This window comes from Vombatus ursinus, unplaced genomic scaffold, assembly GCF_900497805.2.
Source record: "Vombatus ursinus unplaced genomic scaffold, bare-nosed wombat genome assembly UNPS02006779.1, whole genome shotgun sequence".
NCBI classification, from domain to species: Eukaryota; Metazoa; Chordata; class Mammalia; order Diprotodontia; family Vombatidae; genus Vombatus; species Vombatus ursinus.
Window position 1 is genome coordinate 7,521,150 of NW_020946557.1, and position 22,114 is coordinate 7,543,263.

The window sequence follows — 22,114 nt, forward strand, 5'->3', positions numbered from 1 at the left end:
TCAATATTATTCTAGTTCATTAGCATTCTGTTAACTTACCATATTTGTCTAGCCCAGTAGAGATAGCGAACCAAGTATTCAAAAGCCCAGTGACCCTGTTCCTGCAATTCTGGAGAAGCAATAATCCTGGGAGACACCCATTCTTCTCTTTAACCACATGTAAACATCCCCTTTAGTGTTGCTTTGGTAGAGGCTATTGTTATACCCAGTTTGTGTCTCAAAAGCAAGATGAATGGTAAAGAGCAATTATTTCTTATGTATGCCAACCTAATTGGAACAAACAGAAATTATTCCATTTAAATCTTAAGATGGTCTGGGGAATAGTGCATTGTGGAAGTTTTGTTATTGTTGTTATTGTTGTTGTTGTGAGATTGGGTCTCCTTATCTTTCTCAGGCTAGAAGTGCAATGTCCACTCAAAGGCCTGATCTCATGACCTGTAAGCATGGAAGCATTAACCTGCTCCATTTTTCTAACTAAGCTGGTTCATTCCTCCTTAGGTAGTTTGATGGCCCTCTGCTCCTGGGGCCTCATCATATAAGTAGGGACTAAGTGTACACATTCGATTTGTTCTGACTTTGCTGATACTCAGAACTCCTAAACTCAAGGGATCCACCACCTTCAGCTTTCTACAGTAGCAGTAGCATGTATCATCACGCCCAGCTTAACAAAAACTTAAAGTACATACTAATACCCTATGGAAATAAGTCAAAACATCAGAGTTTTGACTTATTTTCTTAATTTTTAACATTTTCAGAATAACTCAAAAAGTTTGGCCTTTAGAATGGCTGGGTAGAGCGTGGAATGCTCTACTAGGAATCAGGAAGACTTGGATTCAAATCTTACCCCTAACACTAGCTATGAGCAACTGATTGACATCCTTATTGCATAATTTTCACACTTCATTTTCAGATCTTGCTTAAATCTCACAGTAAAGATTTACATAAAATCAACTGCATAGGCAGAGTACTCCCATTGAGGAGTCAGAAAGGCTATAAAGCCAAGAATAAATTCATAAAAAAAAATCAAATCAAAGCTTTAAAAATTAATGTATCAAAATCTAAACTCAGAACATTGTGGAATAATAAATGGTTTCCCTGTTTGAACATTAACGTCTATTTAACAATGTCACTCATTGACATACATACAGTTTAACCACAAAATTTTTTCTTCTTTATTAATCAAATAACAAAATGTCCTATCCTTTTGATTTATTGATAGATTAGGGAACATAATAGAAACATTTCCCAGAACAGGGGATGGAGTGTTTACCTGACACATTCCATATATTTGAAGACAATAACCCTTCTGGCCCAAAGCTATTTAATTGCTGACCCCAAAGTCCATTCTCTTTCACCAACTTGATAAATGGTGGCTCTTTGGCTGGTTAAAAAAAAAATGTTTGAAAGAAGTATCTCAGAATGTATATCCTATTCACAGGGATTCTACCAATTATACCAATTCTTTCTCTCAACTAATACCAAACTTTTTTTTAAAGTAAGGAAAGACTGAAATTTAGAAAAAATTACAGAAAGTTCAATCAACAGTATTAATGGGATTTTGTACCATATTGAGTCCTGCCTCTGACACATAATGTTTATGTGGATTTGGGGAAATCACTTAACCCCTCTGGCACCCTGTTACCTCCTCTGTAAACTAATAGAAGCCTAATGAGTACCCTGTACAATCTCTAAACTGTAGCAGATCAGGGGCCGATTTTATTTAGTAGAGCATATCATGTTTGTTCATCAGAAGTTCTCTTTGTCAATGAAATCATAGAAAAGAGTGAGGGAGCAAAGGAGAGGAAAGGATAAAAGGAAAAAAGGAAGGATAGAGGGAAGAATGGAAGGAAGGAAGGAAAGAAGGAAGGAAGAAAGCAAGGAAGGAAGGAAGGAAGGAAAAGAATGAATGTACGAATGGTGTAGTGGATAAAGGACTTGTCTTGAAGTTAGGAAGATCTGTGTTCAATTCCTGCCTCTGGAACATACTGTGTGACATAGGCAATTCAATTAAATTCTCAGGGCCCTAGGAACTCTCTAAGATCATAAACTACAGAAGAGTTGCCAGGCTGCATTGGTAGAAGGAATTCTCACATTTCCACACCAGGAATTTCCTGATCCCCTTCATCCCCCCAAATATACATGAAGTTAAGTGGGTCAGCTAGGTGGTACAGTAGATAGAGTACTGGGCCTGGAATGAGGCATTCATCTCCCTGACTTCAAATCTGGCCTCAGATACTTCTTAACTGTGGGACCCTGAACCCTGTTTGCCTCAGTCTCTTCATCTGTAAAATGAGATAGAGAAGGAAATATCAAACCACTCCAGTATCTCTGCCAAGAAAACCCCAAATGGGGTCTTGAAGAATCAAACACAACTAAAAAACAACCCAATGACAATATACTTGTTATATGTAATATACTTACAATTACATATTCTTAAGTATATTTCTGTGTGAATGTATATTTTAGAAAATGCATTTTAGCTAAATAATCCATATTCTGTTACATATATTCATATGTATATATGTGTATGTATGTATAAATATATATTTATGCATACATGTATGTAAACATGAAGTCCCCTACCCATTTTTCTCCTACCTATTAACAAAGAAGGATGGAAGAAGAGAAAAAAGGGAGAGTAATACATGTGGTGATATTGCTCTAGTGGTAGCATTATGGCTCTTGGCATAATCTGTCACTTTCGACTCTCTATAACAACAAGAACTTGTTTAGATTCCTGTGAATAACTGAAGTCATATAAGCACTGGCTTTTAGCAAAGAGAACTTAAATAAACACCTCTTCAACTTCTCTTATCAAGCCTTTCATCATTTATATACTTCTACTGCTTAAAATCCAAGGTGAGAGGAAATTATATGAAACGGAAATGATAAATTATTATGTGTTATATTTATGTACTATTATGTGTGTATTCATTCATTCATTCATTCATTTGAATTTCCTCCTCAAAAATGTCATTTAGTGAGTCAGATATATGGAATTAGAAGGGGGGTATGCAAAGCACAGGACTGACCATGTCACCCCCTATTCAGTAAACTCTGGTATCTCCTGATCACCTCCACGATCAAATAGAAAACCCTACATTGAGCGTTCAAAACCCTTCAAAACCTGGCCCTGTCCTACCTTTCCAATCTCCTTATACCTTTTCCTCCACAATGTCACCATGTACTCTGTGATCCAGTGCCACTGGACTCTGCTATTTCTCATACAAGGGCACTTTGTCTTTTCAGTGCATTTTCATCAGGGGTGGGGAACCTGTGGCCTCGAGGTCATATTTTGCCTTCTAGGTCCTCAAGTGTGGCCCTTTGACTGAATCCAAACTTCGCAGAACAAATTTGTTCTGTTGTGGTGTTTTAAAAATAAGTTTAATGCAGGTGGTATGTCTCATAAAGAATTTAGCAGTCACTCAAGACGTTGAACTGTGTTTGTTTGTTTTTGTGTGTGTTGTGTGTGTGTGTGTGTGTGTGTGTGTGCTCCAAAGTCAATTCAAGGTACAATTTAAACCCTTGCATTGCTGTTTATACATTCATTGGGTAAACAAATTTGTTCTGTGAAGTTTGGATTCAGTCAAAGGGCCACCCTTGAGGACCTAGAGGCAACATGTGCCCTCAAAGGCGCAGGTTCTCCACCCATGGGCTATCCACTATGTCTGGAATTCTCTCCCTTCTCATCTCTGCCTCCTGGCTTCCTTTAAGTCTCAGCTAAAATCCTATTTTCTGCAAGTAGCCTTTCCAAATTCCCCTAAATGCTAGTCCCTTTCCCCTGAGATTATATATCTAATTTATCCTGCACGTGTATACTTTGTACATAGTTGCTTGTGCATTGTCTCCCCCATTACACTGTGAGCTCCTTAGGGGCAGAGAATGTTTTTTGCTTTTCTTTGTATCCTTAGTGCTCAGCTCAATGCCTGGCATATTGTAGGTGGTGCTTATTAAATGTTTGTTGACTGACTGGCTATGCTCTATTTGTTAGATGATAATGTCAGAGTAATACATTATGTCCCTTAGACTAGTTAGCGAAATTGTGACAATTTATCAGTAACTTGTGTGACAACATAACATTAGTTCCTTTGGGTTTATTCACTGGATTATCAGGCAGAGTTTTTATTCCTTCTCACCCACCTTTAGGCCTTAGCAACTTTATTTTTTTCCTTTTAAAAATGTAGTTGTTTATTTTTATAAGCATTTACTCTGTCCTACCTGCCAAAAGTAGAAAAGAAAGAAAGGAAGGAAAAAAGAAAGAAAGAAAGAGAGAAAGAAAGAAAGAAAGAAAGAAAGCTCTCTTAACAAATATGCCCAATCCAGCAAAACAAATCCCCACATTGAATGCCAGAATTACTCAGTCAGGAATGTCTCCCCTGGTTTTAGGGTAGCATATATTGAAGCTTCTGATCACGGTCCTTTCCCCATGGGATACTTTATCCTCATAGTCACTTCATGTTAGGTGAAGCTCTACACCTCAGGTACTTTCAGCTAAGTCCCACCGAGGTTGGGGAAGATATGAGCCATCTCAATAGCATCTTGGGCGGAGATTTTCACATCATAAGTACAACTCTGCCAGGCCAAAGGACCTAAATGAGAGAGTTAAGTAACAGTGCTTTAAATGCTGTGACATCAGGAATAACATACAGGACTGCCACTGAATTTATCAGGAGTTTGTTTCTCCCCCAACTCAAATGACTGTAAGGATGCTAAGATTAAGTGAGCAATTTAATAAACAATGTTGAATGATGACAAGATAAAGCAACAGAAGGACAAGTTCCTGATTAATCTCTGTAGACTAAACACCTAAGACAGGGTCCTTTTCCCCTTCAGGCACATCTTTCACTTCCTGTACAATAGCATTTATAGAACAAATATCCCTAGGTCCCCTGTTCAGGACCCTGAAGCACTACAGATTGGGAAAAGCCCCAAACTAAAGGACTTTGTGGTCAACTTCCAGTCCAAGTGAGTCATTCACTCCAATCACACCAAAGAGGCTTTTATGTCAAAAGATTCTGGACGGCTCAGCGTTCTATTGCCTGGTACCTCAGGTTTCCTTTGCTGACATGGAAAGTTTAGATTAAGAAAACAGTGAATTCATTGTCACAGATGGCAGGACAGTATTCTAAAAAGACTCTTAGTCTTTCAATGAGTTCATTGTCAGATGTGACTAGAATCACATGAAGGAATTTAGATTTGGCATCTTGGTCTTTTACAATCCATCTACCCAGTTTTATCCCTTGCCAGGTTTTCCCTAGCAACTCACAGCGCTATTTGGTTCATACCAAGCTATTGTTCACTGGAAGCCACCAGCACCTGCTACAGGGACTGGTGAGTACAATCTGGCTTCTTTGGGAGGGAACAGAACCTTATCTATAGGTTTATACCATTACTCTGGAAAAGAAATTACTGATATTGACTCTTGGTAAAGAAAGTTCTGATCCATTTTCAGGTTCAAAGTTCTGATCCATTTTCAGGTTCCTGAACATCACATACAGGTGTCAAGTTAAAATACTTTATTTTAACTAAAATAATTAAATTATAAATATAACCATCAACAAAGAATAAAATAAAGATTAAAATCTTACACAAAATCCTTAACATTTAACAAAGCAGAAACAAATGAAATTACAAGCTCTTTAAGGTCTGTCCCTTCCCCCTTCCCTCTTCCCCCTTACTCCTCCCCCCTTTCCCTTTCCTTCTCTTCTTTAGCACTGTGCCTTGCATGTAATAGGTGTTTAATAAATACCTATGAGATTGGATTGGATTCCTTTTCCAAATTTTAGTAGTACTTTGTATCTCTTCTTAACGGCATTTTCATGTTCTGTCTTGTATTACAATTAAATATTTATATTGTATTACAATTAGATGTTTATATGTTTTATCTATCTCACTAGACTAAAAGCTTCATGAGGGCAGATGTTTGCTTTATTCTTTCTGTATACCCTATAGGACTTTGCTCAAAGTAGATAATCAATTAATGTTTGTTAAATGGTTAGATGGGTAATAAAAAGCATATTGTTTCAAAACTATATGGCTAAACATAATATGACTTTTAATGTAGGTAATACAATTTTCTCCCAAGCTATATCTTTTCTTCCATCTAATTCACCGTGAGCATCACTACCTCCCTATCCATAGCCCTGTGAAGACAAATGATAAAAACCTAGAAAAAACATAATCCTGAAACAAAAACAAAAATTAATCTTTGGAAACTACAAAAATGCCTGCATTTTTATTTTTTTACTTCACATTTCAAATTTTAAATTCCTTATTTTCCAGGCTAATAATCCCATTTTTTTTCTTTTTTAAAAACAATCACAAATTAGCTAGGAGATACAGCATACATTCCAGTCCTGTGAAGAAAGACCCAAAGAGAGCAAGTAAGTATTCCAGCATCATTTAGCAAGTCAGTGGGTTAATTGAAGTCCTTCACTAAATTTTATAATTAAACTACAAGATAATAATGTTTTCTAAGTAATTTCTTGTGCCTCCTTTTTAATGGAAAAAAAAACCAGAAAACACTTCACTAAACAACCCAATGCTACAAAATGCAGCCTAAATGGTACATATAGTTTTTTTAAGTCATATTCTATTTATTTTGAATCTGTAATAATGGATGCAGCGGCTGGGCTGGGTTAGTGGCAGTGGACAAGGCAGTAGAGCTAGTCAGGAAGACCTGAGTTCAAATTCTGCCTCAGGCACTCACCTGTGACCTTGGACAAGTCAGTTAACCTTTATCTGCCTCTGTTTTCTCAACTGTAAAATGGGGTTAATAGCCCCCATTTCCCAGAGTTGTTAATAAAGATCAAATGAGATATCAATAAAGTACTTTGCAAGCCCTAAAGAGCTCTTAAATGTTAGTGTAATACTTATGCTAAGCAAATCTTTCCTCATTTAAAGTGAAAATTAATAGTGTGAGGATTTTCAGGAGGAAGGGGTCAGTATTCAAAATACTTATGACAGAAAGTTGTTTTTAAATAACATGAACCCTTTTTGAAGCACCATTTCTGAAGTATGTTTAACACCTTGCATGTCATACAATGTTTTCATACAAATAATTTCTCTCATGGAAAAAAAGCGTTGGTTTTGGAGTCTGAAGCCCACTTCCTCGGTAACCTTGGGCAACCCTAGGACTCAGTTTCCTTATCTGTAAAGTGTGAAGCCTGGACCTGATGGCTTCTGAAATCCCTTACTGCTCCAAATCTATAACCCTATGACCCTGTGAGTTAGGGAGTAGGGCAGTCACTTGTACATCCCTATTCTACTGCAGAAGAAACAGGAGTAAAAGTAAAAATATTTGTTTGAAAAAAGATCCTTGGGCAAACTGTTTCCATGCTAAGTTTAAATGTTAGCAATTAGTAGAGTAGCCAATATGTACATATATGCATATAGGTATAGACATAGAGGTAGATTTAGATATAAATATAGATATAGATACAGATACAGATATGAATATGGAAGTGTTGATATGGATCCAGATCTAGAGATAGCTATGAATGTAGATATAGATAGATATAGATACAGAGGTAACTATAAAGGTAGATATAGACATGGTTGCAGTTGGAGATATAGTTGCAGATATAGATATCTATATCTATATAGATACAGATATAGATATAGAAGTAGATATATGTTCATTTAGATATAGATACAGATACAGATACAAATATAGAGGTAGATACGGATATAGATACAGATGTAGTTGTAGATATGGATATAGAGGTAGAGGAAGATAAAGATATGGATATGGATATAGATATATAGATGATATTGTATGATTGGCTAGAAAATACTGTCACTGCTTCCATAAGTCACAGTGAAAATCAGGCATGTTGTTTTATAAAAGGCTGCTATATAAATACTCAGGTCTTCTGCCTCCAAAGCACTGATCTTTCCCCTCCACTAAGCAGCCTCTTTTGAAGGCTGATTTTCACTGTGGGTTGTGTTGTAAAGCAGTGACAGTATTTTCTAGCCTATCTAACTATTTATCTATCTACATATATACACACATATATAAAGTATACACACATATATACACATATATGTATATATACATATATATATATATATTAATAGCTAACTCATTTTAACTCATCATGAAAATTCAGCCAAGGACCGTTTCATTCAGCAGTGGGAATGTCCAGATAAATTAATGGATGTTGTTATCCTAGTTTGATTTTATGCACTTCAAAACGAATAGCTTTACAAATATTATATAGTTCAAACGTTTAACTCATTCAGCCTGACATTCCCTCAGGGAGTTTGATGAGGTTTTGCTTTACATAGTTTTAGTAATGAGGGAAGGGAATAGATAGAAACTTTTTAATTTCAAATGTTCACCTTAGAAAAAGAAAGTCAAATTAAAAATGAAATTGTCATCCCCTCTAAAATTGTCCTTATTTTTACAACCCCAAATCTCCCATTCCCAAAATTGCTTAAGCCCCTTCTATCTGACTAGGAAGAAGGAATAGAGAAGGAAAATATTCAGGGCTGAAATATAATAAACATACTACAAACTTCTATGGGGGGGGTGAGAGGATTGTCTTGACCCTCTACCATGGAAATAGCACTGTTAGGTTCTCATTATGTTCAAGTTAAATAAGATATAGAAATTGCCTATTCTGTTAATATAGTGACCGGAGACAGTAAATAAGATTCTTCAAATAATCTACCCATGGTGAAAAAGTTGAACAGATAATAAAAGAACTAACATCATAGGGATCAGCTACAATTTCTTAGGAGAAATAATAGAGACAAGAATGTCATGCATAGAGGTAGCAGCAATTTACTCACAGACACTTATCTAGAGAAGCAGAACAGTTACATGACTATTACTCTATCAATTTAAGTTCAATCAATACTTTCTGAGCATGTACTATACGCTCAACTCTATGGTAGCCACAGAGCATTCTTCCTCCTAATACTTCATTATTTGAAGGATCTATAATTTTATTTCTGCAGATAATCCCTCCACTAGTACAGATTGCAGCCTACTCCAAGCCTCAGCAGATGGTCTTCATGAGTAGCTACAGTACAAAAAAAAATTCATCACCTTAGTGGTCAGCCTTCGAGTATAAGCTTTTCTGAAAGCAGCCAGGTTGGACATTAGACAAGAGACTTACAATTTATCACCAGGCCAGGAATGGAAGCTTTCCCTTCTAGGATCATAAAATCATGAGATCATAGATTTAGAGTTTGAAGGGATCTTAGAGGTCCCTGAGTCCAACCCCTACATATTACAGATGAGGAAACCAAGGCTAGAGAGATTAAATTACCCGGCCAGGGCAATGCAAAGAGTATATGACGTAGAATTTGAGACCTGGTCCTCCTGACTCCAATGCTCCCTATCCACTATCAGAGTTTGGGTTAGGACCATACCTTCATGAAGTTTAGGAGCAGCATAGGACTCTCCTGCTATTATGAAGATAAACTGTTGACAAGTCAGTGCTAGGACCTCTACAAAGTACATAAAAAGAAAAAGTGCTCACTTGCAGTCATTGAGATTGTAGCCTAACAGAATCAGGGATTCTACCAATCAGGGACTGAGATGCTTTACTGGTTGATGAGACCATTAAAGTTATTCCTATACTTAAGGTATAGAAAAGAGGATTGGAACACAAATCTCCTATCTCCAAAATCAATCTTGGCCCTAACATTTGCTATCTGTGCAAACTTCAGCAAATCACAACTTCTCTGACCTTCAGTTTCCTCATTTGTAAAATGAGTATAACAATACTTGCACCTCCCACATTTCTGTCAGTCGATAAGCATTTATTAAGTGCCTACTATATGCCCAGCACTGGGCTAAGCACTGAGGATACAAAGAAAGGCAAAAAAAAAAAAATGCCTACCTTCAAGGAGCTCACAACCTCATGGGAGAGATAAGCAAACAAATATGTACAGACACACTATGATCAGGATAAACCGAAAATAGCAGAGGGGAGGTACTAGAAATAAGAGGGAATGGGAAGAGTTTCCTGTAGAAGGTGGGATTTTAATTGGGACTTAAAGGAAGCCCGGGAAGCCAGGCAGCAGAGATGAAAAGGTAGAGCATCTGAGACACGGAGAATGACCATATAATGTGCTCCAAGCTGAGCGATGGAGTATCTTATTCATGGAACAACAAGGAGGACTAGAAAAATATAAATGTAAACTATTAAGATACCTCTAAGCTTATACACTTCCAACTTTACTGTTAGTGGTACTGCCCATCCTTCTAGGTCTGGACATTCCAATCGAAAGAGTCTACAACACTTTGTCTGTGCCCGTTCAGATATTTCAGTAACACTACATTCTCAGCAGATGACTGAGAGGATTCTTGGCTGTTTTAAATGGCAGTCATTGGATTTGACCCAAAATGAGAAGCCTTATATAACGATGGTATAGATACTCTGGCCAACAATGTAAGATTTCTCAATCTTGGACTAGATTTGAATCAATGTAGATTTAATGTACTCATCTGTCTAGAATTATATGACTGTCTATATAGCAGGGGTCCATAGGTGGCACAATCATTAGAGTGCTTGTCTTGGAATCAGAAAAACCTGAGTTCAAATCCAAAACTTGGACACCTAACAACTGCATGACCCTGGGCAAAACACTTAACTTCTGCCTCTCTCAGTTTTTTCATCTGTAAAATGGGGATAATAGCACCTATCTCACAATATTATTGTGAGAATAAAGTAAGAAGCAACACTTCTAAAACCTTCCGCAGATATTGAAGCACTATGTAAATGTTAGCATTATATTATTATTATTATTATTATTATTATCATTAGTTCATCTCTTTGATTCAGGGGTTTTGGTATATTCATGGATGAATATATGTATGGATCAAGTATATGTGTTAACAATCCCCATAATTTCCCACTTTCAATTTATTCAGTCATTCATTCATCAATTCAATAAGTATTTGTTAAAACCTACATGTAAAAAACAGAAATGAAACAGACCTTGCACTCAAGGAACTTATATTCTATCATGGAGAAACTATAAAAAAAATATGCAAGTAAAATCCTCAGCAACAGAGCAGCAAAAGACATGAGTTCAAATCCTGCCTTTGATATCTACTAGTTATGTGACTGTAAGTAAATCAAGTAACCTTTCTGAGTCTCAGTTTCCTGTTCGGTATAATGGAGATCATGACATCTATAGTATCTATCTCACAGGGTTGTTGTGAAGCACACATGAGGGTATGTATGTAAAGCACTTTGAAAATTTTAAAGTTCTAAATAAATGTCAGTCATTGTTATTACCACATGAGAGAATGAAGATCAAAGCATTTTATCACTGTACAGATGGATACAAACCCCTACTGTTATCATGGGGGAGGAGAAGGGGAAAAGCCTGTCCAGCAAAGGAAGGCAGCTGTGAAGAATCACAGTGGAAGGTCCCAGGCAGTCAGGAGGAAGCATAATAGACTTCTGAGGAGGAAGTTTGATGAGGGGAGATAACATTTGCTCTACTTCAGTAGTTTACCTTGTGGCTGTGTGAGTAAAGATAAGGGAAAGGATGTGATAGATGCTTCAGAAGTAGGATAAACACAGCTTGGCAATGATGGGATATGGGGGATGAGGGAGAATGAAGACTGGAGGATGATTCAATGATAGGAAGGATGGTGGTGTCCTTGTCAGGAACAGGAAAATTACAAAGAGGAGTGGGTTTAGGGAAGAAAGATAGTATGTTCTGTTTTAGATAAGTTGAGGTTTAAATAACATAGTATATCAAGTTGGAGGTACCAAATTTATCACCTCCAGTGCCAAACTTCTTATCTTTTCCCCAAAATAATCCTTTTTCTGACCTAGCATTTCTGTTAGTGTGATACCATCATCAACCCAGTATCACATGTCTAAACCCTTCGTGTTATTTTTCACTCTTCCTTCTTCCTTCTCCTTCACCTCTCCTAGAGCTTCCAAGTCTTGTTAATTACACTTCCACATTATCTTTTGCTCTTCCATCATACTAACAATGATTGCAACCATTATCATCTATCTGGCTGATTGCAATTCCTCCTCACCTGCCTTCATTTTCCACTCTCTGTCTCCTCATCTACCTTTCATGCGGTTGCCAGACTAATCTTGCTTATGCATAGATCTGGTCATGCCATTCTTCTGCTCAAAATTATTCAATATCTCCCTAGTGTCTCATAAGTAAAGTTCAGTTTCTTTTACCTGAGATTCAAGACCTTTTGTAACCTAGTACAGCTACATTTCAGTTTGATCTCATGGTATTTTCCTCCTTGTATTCTATACTTCAAACCAGACTACTCTGTCCTTTCCCCTAGCAAGCCCTTCACTCTCCCTGATGCCTGCATTTGTTCATGTTATTTCTCATACTTTGCGGCACCTCTTTGCCTACCAAATACTCACACTTTCGTTCAAGCCAGATTAATCGCACTTTGTTTGACAACTCTAATATGTCTACGCATTCTACATTGTATTAATAATGTCATTTAATAATAATGAAATTTTGTTTTAGTCATTTTTTCAGCCATGTCTGACTCCTCATGACCCCTTTCAGGGTTTTCTTCACAAAGATACTGGGGTTGTTTGACATTTCCTTCTCTAGCTCACTTTAAAGATGAGCAAACTGAGGCAAACAGGATTAAGTGACTTGCCCAGAGTCACACAGCTAGGAAATAGATGAGGCTGGATTTGAACTCAGGAAGAAGAGTCTTCCTGACTTCAGGCCCTCACACTCTATCCACTGTGCCATCTAGCTGCCCACAATAATGAAATACTCTGCTTATAATAGAGAGGTGGTGTGGTGTAATAGATAGAGAATCCACCTCAAAACCAAGAAGATTCAGATTTGAGTCCAGTCTCTGACAAAAAAAATCGCTCTGTGACCCCAGCTTAACCTCTCAGTGTTCAAAGGCACCTCTCCAAGACTCTAAATTGTGGGAAGTTGCTAACCTGCATCTATAAGAGTTTTCTTGTCCAGAAACTCCCTACATCAACGAAATCAGTGGTTCTAGCCCTTTCTCTATCTACTACGATTTATAGTTATCTATTGTTTGGTTATCTCCCCTACTGGAATGTAAATTCCATGAAAACAGAGACTATAGCTTCTCCAAAGTTTGTATTTTCCCAAGTACCTGGCCTAGTAGTGGCACTTAACAGACCATGTTAATGAATTGAATTGATATAGTACTTTATTGTTTGCAAAATCCTTACTCAACAACCCCGTAAGGGAACACAAATTATTATTCTCATTTTAAAGGAGAGAAAACTGAACCTTAAAGGCGTAAAGTATCTTGCTCAGGTTCCTACATGTCCCTTAATAGGTAAGCTGGAAACTCAAATACAATTGTTCCAAATGCTGTGAGGATCAGATGAGATATTTTTAAAAAGCACTAAGAGAATGCCTGGCACATGGTAAGTGCTATATAAATGCTTATTCCCTCTTTCCCTCCTTCCATCCTATATGCAAAGCCAGGGCTGTTTCTATTACATCATCCTTCAGGCATGTGGAAGAGTGCAAAAGACAACATGATTCATAAAACTTAGAGCTGGAAAGGACCTTAGAAGTCACACTCTTCATTTTACAGATGAGGAACCTGGGATATATAGTTCAAGCAACTTGCCTATGTTAACACACACAATCAGTAGAAGAGCTGGTATTCAAACCAAGGTCCTCTGACTCTAATTTAATTATTCTTTCTACACAATCACACTGCACAGCCTTCTTCATTATTTTTACTCAAGACCCTTGGCAGTTTAGTCTGAGAACATCCTGAGTCTAGCCCATAGCATTGTTGTTATGTTTGTCCTTTGTTCTCGAAGAGGACCATGACATCAGGGAGTTGATGACATGACTTGCAATTGACTTTGATTTGAGTGAGGGAGAGCTGTGCAAGGTCACCAGCCTCACTTTCTCCTCCAGAGCCATCTGGGTCCAGTGGCGACATATAGATCAGGATGACTAGAAATGGCCCCCAGCCTACATCATCCTCACGATTGAACTGCCCCCAGGAAAGGTCAGTCACATTATGTCTAGCATAGCCACAGTGAAGGACCAAAGTCCAGATTCTGATTGCTGCTTCCGGACTGTGTGTCTTTGAGTAAATCACTCTGGATCAGTTTTGCCATCAGTAAATAAGGGGCTCGAACTAAATGGTCTCTAAGGTCCCTTATAGATCTAAATTTACTATTAATGAACTTGGAAAGATCCCCTAGGCTCACTCCACTTTTAGATTTTGAGGAACAAGACAGAGTTCATCAGAAATTTGCTCAATGACATTTGGTTTGTGTCATTTCCACATCTGAAACCCTTTTTCACTGGAAATACACAAACCACAAGGAGTTGTTATTATTATTATTAGCTATAATTCATATAGCACTTTGAGGTTTGCAAAATTTTTTATAAATATTATCCCATGTTATCCTTATAACAACCTTAACAGGTAGGTGCCCTTATTATTTCCATTTTACATATGAGGAAACTGAGGCAGACAGAAGTTTAGCAACTTACCTACAGTTACATAGCTAGTAAATCTGAGGCCAGAACTCCAAATCCAGACCTCTTAACCAATGTACCACTATAACTACCTCAGTTATACTTAGAACAATTACTCTATGGGAAAGTTCAAAGGAATGCACTCACACACACCTCAGAAGAAAATGGGATCATAGATTTCCAGCTACAAGGGATATTAAAGGTCATCTTTAACCAACCCCTTCATTTTAGAGATAAGGAAACTGAGTAACCTAGAGGTTAAATGTCTAGTTCAAGGTCACAAGGATAGTAAATGATTGGGCTAGGACTTGAATTCTGGTGCCAAATACAGGGGACTTTCCACTATACCATGCTCTACATTAGCAGTAAATGACTAAGGATGCTCTTTCTCATTAGAAAGCTCCTGACCTCTTCTTTCAAACCAGTTCTAAAGAAGCAGCAAGCTTAAGGATGGTTTGAGAAACCAGGGATGACAAAGAAGCTCTTTTTGCCTCCCAGATAAGATGTGAATTCTTAACAATCACTATTCTAAGGTGGCAGTAACCAAACCAACACAACAAAGAGTAATAACGGGGACAAAGTCTTAACAAGGAAATAATAGGGTTTCAGAGTTGGAAAGGTCAGTAGAGATTGTCTAGTCTTCTTCATTTTATAGCTGAGCAAACTAAGACCCAGAGAAATGAAATGTGTTCTGGCCAGGTTCACACAAGAATTAGTTACAGAGCCCAAACTAAACCCTAAGTTTTCCAACTCCCCATCCAGCACCCTTTCCCATGTCACCTCCCACCCTGTGAGCAAAAACATAAAATTCTAATAAGATTTTTACAGGCTCCAATGTGGTCCCCATACAAATTTGTCAACAGTTTGACCCCAAATGACTAATTTCTTTTTAGATTTTTTAATCAAAATGAACTAAATCTGAGATTTTGAATGATCTTCTTTAAGTCATAGCTAATTAACTACATGCTTTATTACCTCCATAAGAATGAATGCTGAGGACATAGCTGGAAGGAGAATATAACTGCAACTGAGCTATGATGATCCAATTACTTGGAATATATACTCGGTGTAAGTGTTCAGGGACTGAAACATACATGGGGGCATGGATACAGCCAAGGGTCAAAAGAATGATGATTGGTATATCAGAAATCATTCCTTTGTTCTTTCTGTGTCTATAGAAAGCAGATATGATTTTAAAGAGGGAAGTGAGTTCTGCATAAATGTCAACATGGACATAGGCTAAAACTATAGGCATTATCTTATTTTTCTTTCTAGCACCTTGTACATAACAGGTATTCAGTAAATGTTGAAGAAATGAATGACCAAGCCACATGAAGTGGAGTAATGAAGTCGATCCCTGTGGAAATTAATTGGTATGATTCCTGCAGAATATAATCTTCCCAAGGGCAAAGACTATTTTGTTTTCATCTTTGTAGACTCAGTAATTAGCACAGTGTCACGTACATGGTAGATTCTCAATAAATATTTGATGGATTGAGCTGAGTTGCATTAGACTACCTAAACCTTGTCCTTTTTCTTGACAGCAGAGTGTGGGGATTTGAATTATTCAAATAATTACCTACACTATACTTTTTCTATGTAAACACCATTTGGTCTTAGGAAAACATTCCCCTGAACTTTGACACAATATCCTGAAAACAAGACAGCTGCAGATAAAGCAGGAGAGACGATTACTATGGAAAATACTAGTGGAGGCCAAACACGCCTGAAAGAAATTTCTCCCTTCTCTTCAATTTTGTTGGGAGTTATACTGTTTAAATGGCAAGATCATGGGTAATTGAATCCTAGGTTTTTAAACTGAGGTTGAAGTGAAGATGCAGTGAAGGAATAAGAAATGTTACGTATTATATTTGCCTCTTAGAACAAAGGATTTAGCTGTACCATCAAACAGAGTATGTTGCCTAGAATTTCTAATTAGATACAGTAATTAGGCATTGCTGATAGTCCAGGTTGTCATATTGCCGTAGACAGTGATCATTTCTCATACCTCAGTGTAACTCCAGCTTCCATGGAAATGAGAGTTTACTGTTGGATAATATATTTCACTGCAGAGACATTGGCTAGTTTCCATCCAAGTATAGCAGTATGAGTCCCAATTAAAGATGCAAAGGGTGCTGTGGGTGGGTTTACAAGGCCTAGGAGGAAACAACAACTAAAGTTGTGCACGCCACCTTGACCCAAAAGGCAGAAAAGAGAAAATCTGTTGGTTTATTTCTTTATTTTAACATTTAGTCCTCTCAACAGAGTCTGGCCATATTACCATAGCAACAGGCTTGAAAAATTAGTGATTTTAGTTATTTAACTAGCCTGTTTGTCTTTACGATACCAAATAACCAGTTCAAAGGTCAATTGACTGATAGATTTTTTTGAAAATAGCTTAGAATTTCCCTCCTGTGTTCCATACAATCTTAGTATTATCAGCACCACTCCATAAACAATTGAGCTAAACATCTTCTCATTATAAATTAGCTTTTAATTTTAGAAGACTACAGATGACATTACAAAAAAGACCATGGTTCCATAAGCATGTAATTAACTTAAGGGTGAGCTGCTGGTGAGTGGTAATCACTTGATAAATAACGTGTTGGGTTGTTGTTGATTTGGGGGTGGGAGGAAGAGGAAAAGGGAGAAGAGGTAGGGTGGTAAATCTGGAAATGATATGATATAAAAAAGTGTCAATAAAACTAATTTTTAAAATGAATGAATAAGGCTACGCATACGTGCGTATGTAAAACAATGAGGATGGTAGTAACAGAGAAATCAGTACTCACCTGGCTGTGTGACTTAGACAGTTTTGGAAGTTCACACTAAATTTTTTCTTGACACTGCTCATCTTGTTAATGAAGTATTTTAGCTTTGTGGACAGCCGTGTTAAATTGCACATTCTTGGATGGGAAAGAAACTGCCAACCCATTTTACAAAAAAGACATCGTTTACTTGTGTATTCCTCACCCGTATATAACAATAGGAGGAAAGTAAACTGTTGTTACCGCTTTTTACTTCATTTTCATTCTCCCAGAATCTTGATTTCTCCAGAGTTTCATCTCTTGATGGAAAAAAAATGTTCTCATTGAAAAACTGTTATACTTTGAATTTAGTACTCAGAAATGTAGGTAGAAGTAGAAATGTTAAGGCCAAGCACCCAAAGGAAACTCCAGACCACTAGAGATTTCTGGACTGGTCTAATTACTCCTGGTTCACGAACCTCTCAAATACCATGTTGCCTAAGGGAGATTGGCTTAGGCCCTAGGGAAAGGTTCAACATAGTTGCCTTCCCTGTTGAATCTTACTGTTGTTGGTAGATTGTTTTAGGTTTGGTTTTTTTTGTGGGGGGGTTGGGAGGTTGATTTTTGTCACTGTAATATTTCAAGAAAAACACTGTAAAATCCTCAAACTCAGCAAGCATTTTTTTTGTAATTTTTCCTGAAACAAATTCAGTATTGTATACATAGTGAGTTCTCTACATAATGTATGAGCACCACATATATAAAATAAACCACTTCTATACATAAACTCACAGAGTCAATGATATTCCCCAAAATCAATCCATTGCATGGTTTTCAATGCATATTGTTCACTTAAAGAAATGAAGCCGACAAAATATTATTCTGGACCTAAAGTTAGACAAGATAGGAAACCACCTACTATGCAAAGGGGGGAAGAGGGCTGTGAGGGACACTTGCTATATCAGTTTGTATAAATGCACATATTCTAATGCCAGAAGGTGCTACTTTCCTTGGCACAGTGGCATTTTATGTGATGGATCAAGTCCTAAGATACAGTGAAAGTAAAAAGCCTCAGATGGACGGGGGCACACAGGGGACATGATTATAAAACCTTATTTAATGAAAGGCAGCGTCGGGGTAATGGAGAGCAAACTGGCCTCAGACTGAGGATAGACCTGGGTTCAAGTTCCACTTTGGAGGCATGCTGACTGTGTTGTGTGACCCTGAACAAATCAGCCTCTCAGTGTTGAGATTGTAAGCTGCAGACCAGGTGCCAGTCTGCAACAATGGAAACAATTCCTCTCCTAGGAATTCCCTAAATGATGAAATCACAGGTCCAGGAAATAAAAACAAGCAAACAAAAATCTACTTGCAGAAAATCTGGCTTAGTTTTCAAAAGTAAAAGCTACTTCCACCCTGCATCTCTGACCTGTGGCTGATAAATAAGCCTCATAAGAAAATGCTGAATGGCCACGTGCTCAGTGTGTGGGTGAAGGGACCCTTGTTCAGGCATGGACTGGACTAGATGGCCTTTAAGGTCCCTTCTCTACCATTTTTGTCATCTACTCAGTTAACTCCAGTTGTATGAAGATTTCAGAAGCAGGCCCCATGGTTGTGTCTCTCATGATGAGTGTCATCTTAGGTATTTAAATATATTTTTATACTTTTAACTATATGTAGCATGACTTTCCATAGCAACCATTACATCTCTCACCCTTACTCTTGGTTGTGGCCTCTGGGTCCTTCATGGTTTCCTCCCACTTAGAAGTACGCTGACAGCACATGTTAACTATACAGCCCTTAAGATTTTCTCTTTACATATATGCTGAACCTCCCCATATACAGTAGTTAGGTTTTCAAAAGAAGTCCAGGTTATTACATAACCCCAAACTCCAATACTTAGCCACAAAAAGGCCTTAAAATGGCAATGTCAATCATCAATCTAGTGTCATGTATTTCCTTACCTTGTACTTTCTCTTCACAAGCCCCTTCTATACTGAGAGGGAGTCCCATGATTCCCTCTGAAAATGACATGCGGCGTAACGATGCATTCGTTTGAAACAATGAGTTCTTATTATAAGCTCCCAACTGAGCCAAATATTCTAAAAACATGAAATCAGAGAGAAAGGTCCAATCCCTAAATGGTGCATATTTTATTCATATTTTCTTGTCTAAAGTGCAATTCGAAACAATCACGAACACAACCACAAGAGAGTTCCAAGGGCATAGAGAAGAGGTAATAGTAATGATTATAACAATGAGTGATAAAGCATCTGAGAAAGAGAGGTGGTCTGGGAGCCAAGAAGGCCTAGGTCAAAGTCCTATCTCTGACCCCTACTATATGGCCATCAGCAAATCACTTAACTTTTCAGGGCCCAAGGCAGCTCTTTTATGAATATAAATACAAACGATTGCAGGTATGCACTAAGAGAGGGAGATTTCCTCCCAAGGCATTGCCTTTGCCAATGAAATCACAGATCTGGAAGAAAAGAACAAAATAACAATAGTAGTAATAGCCTACATGCATGTGCTTCAAGATTTACAAGGCACTTTGCATATACTACATATGGATACAAACATAAGAGTTTCCAAGAGTTACTTGTTTGCCAATTTTTGTTAAAGGTCTGGCAAGGGAGGAGCCAAAACGTGACTAAAATTTTGCTTTGAGTTATCTGTGAATTTCATTTATACATATAACTTCTAGAAAATTGGGATGACTACAAGTTTTTACAAATTCAGTCTTTTAAAAAATAGAAGCAGATATTATAATAGAAGAAACAATGAATATTAACTTGCAAGGGTTAACTTCTCTTTCAGTAGATAACAATCCAATCTGGTAATGATTAATTTTAATTTCCCTAGCAAACAACTCACTATTGTAAGGGGAAATTTTTCTTGGTAATCCTCTATAGGTCTACAGCATACACTTCCTGAAGCAGGTGCATTGGCACTAGCCAATCAAAAGCCATAATTATAAGCCACCTGGTCCCCTTGGAGAAAAGACATATCCTGAATCTAAAAAAAATAACAACTCTTTGTGTCCTCATTCAGCTGTCCTCTTTGGTAATTACTCTAGTTAGACAAATGAGCACTTCTTTACGGTAACAATGATAACGCCATTTGTGCTCTAGACGTCCTACTTAGGAGAGGCTATGGGTGACAAATACTGATGTTTGTTCTTGGCACAAAACGGGAAGCAGATCTTTGATAAGCACTCTTTTAGACAGTTACAGATTAATTTAAATATCTGAGCTCTGCCATCTAGGGCTATTTAACCTATAGGTTTGGTCGAATTTACCCAGCCCTGGCAGGTTTCAGAAAAACCCATTTTCTGCATTCATTAACTGCAGGGAATGGCCATGTGTTCACAAAGAGCCAGCAAATCTTTCATTCAGCAGTAGATGGATTGTAATTCAAAAGAGAAGAGGAGGAGAAATGAGGGAAGGGGAAGAGAGAGGAATGGAGATGAGATTTCAGGCCTGGAGCATTGTTCAACTTTGGGATGGGGAGGTACAGATGGGATCCAAAATGCAGCGACTTTAGAGGTCATTTTGTCCAGTGGTGTCAAACTCAAATAGAAACAGGAGCCACTAAACCATTCATAAGGATCCCTGCAGGCTGTGTAACAACTTGGAAATACACATACCAATATTATCCATGTTGCATTGTTTTTTTTTAATTTTGCTAAATATTTCCCAATTACATTTTCATCTAGTTCTGGCCACATTCAGCAGTGTTGTGGGCTGCATGTTTGACACCTCTCATCTCAACCTTCTTATTTTACACAAGAGGAAACTGAAGTATAAAGAAATTAAGTGACTTCACAACGGTCAAGGAAATGAGATTTAGTAGGTTTTCTGACTACAAATCAAGTACTCTTTCCACTGTACCAGTCGTGGACTTTTTTCCTTAGAGGTTTTCAGAAATAGAGTAGATTTCTATTTGTCTCAAGTTATTTCAGTGTCAATCCAGCTGGAAAAAAAAAAGTTATGAATTAGAATTCCCCAAGACCTCTTCTCACTCCTCTTTGGGTCTATCATTTCAAGTGAAATCCTTAAGTCTAAATGCAAACAAATAAATATTGGAGAGAAGTTGAATGTGAAGCACATTTAATGATAATCTGTGGTTTTAAACTAGAGACATTGAATGGGTTTTTTCACAGTCACCAACTATTACCAACAGAGAGGCTAGATCTCTGAAAGAATAATAAGTAAGTTTAGATGAGGAAGAAAAGATAAAGAAAAGATGAAATCAGGCAAGAAATTATGCCAAGAGAGGGAATAACAGTGGGAGAGTTCTATCAGCCAGAAGGATGCTGAACAATTGAAGTGCTAGAATGAAAGTGATTAAGGAGAGCCAAAAGAAGATGTGTGAAGGCACCCAACTCTGATGACAAATGTTGGTGACCATAATTTTACTTAGGGCTGGCCCTTATAATATGCAGCTGAAGTTTCTTTCCTTTGTGGTCTTAGTTTATGTTACAGAAGATTTTTAAAAATTTATAGGACTGCATTTCCAAAATTGCCACAGGAAGATTTTGTTAACTGAAGTAGAAAGCTGCAATTAAATTAAGATCCTAGATTTAAAGCTGAAAGAAACTTTAGTAGTCATCTAGTAATTATGCAAATAAAGCAACTAAAATGCCCATACCCTTTGACCTGAAGATTCCACTACTAGACATATACCCAAGGAGGTCACTGAGAAGAAGAAAGTCCCTATGAAGAACAAAATATTTATACCAGCATATGTGTGTGTGTGTGTGTGTGTGTGTGTGTGTGTGTGTGTGGTAGTAAAGAATTGGAAACAAAGCAACTGACAATTGATTTGGGGAATGGCTAAACAAATTATGGCACATGAATATTACTGAATGTGTGCTATAAGAATCAACAAATACAATGAATATGGAG

At 37.5% G+C, this 22,114-nt stretch overlaps 1 protein-coding gene across 1 annotated transcript in view; it reads right to left on the minus strand.

Moving 5' to 3' along the window:
* The window catches only part of ROS1 (ROS proto-oncogene 1, receptor tyrosine kinase), a 130,493-nt gene that overhangs the window by 95,709 nt on the left and 12,670 nt on the right, over window positions 1-22,114 (minus strand). Inside the window, 10 exon segments of the mRNA XM_027848575.1 lie at window positions 40-86; window positions 88-206; window positions 1,262-1,381; window positions 1,677-1,693; window positions 4,415-4,589; window positions 9,382-9,459; window positions 15,436-15,507; window positions 15,510-15,543; window positions 15,784-15,817; window positions 16,508-16,616. Of these exon segments, the coding sequence (XP_027704376.1) occupies window positions 40-86; window positions 88-206; window positions 1,262-1,381; window positions 1,677-1,693; window positions 4,415-4,589; window positions 9,382-9,459; window positions 15,436-15,507; window positions 15,510-15,543; window positions 15,784-15,817; window positions 16,508-16,616 (805 nt within the window).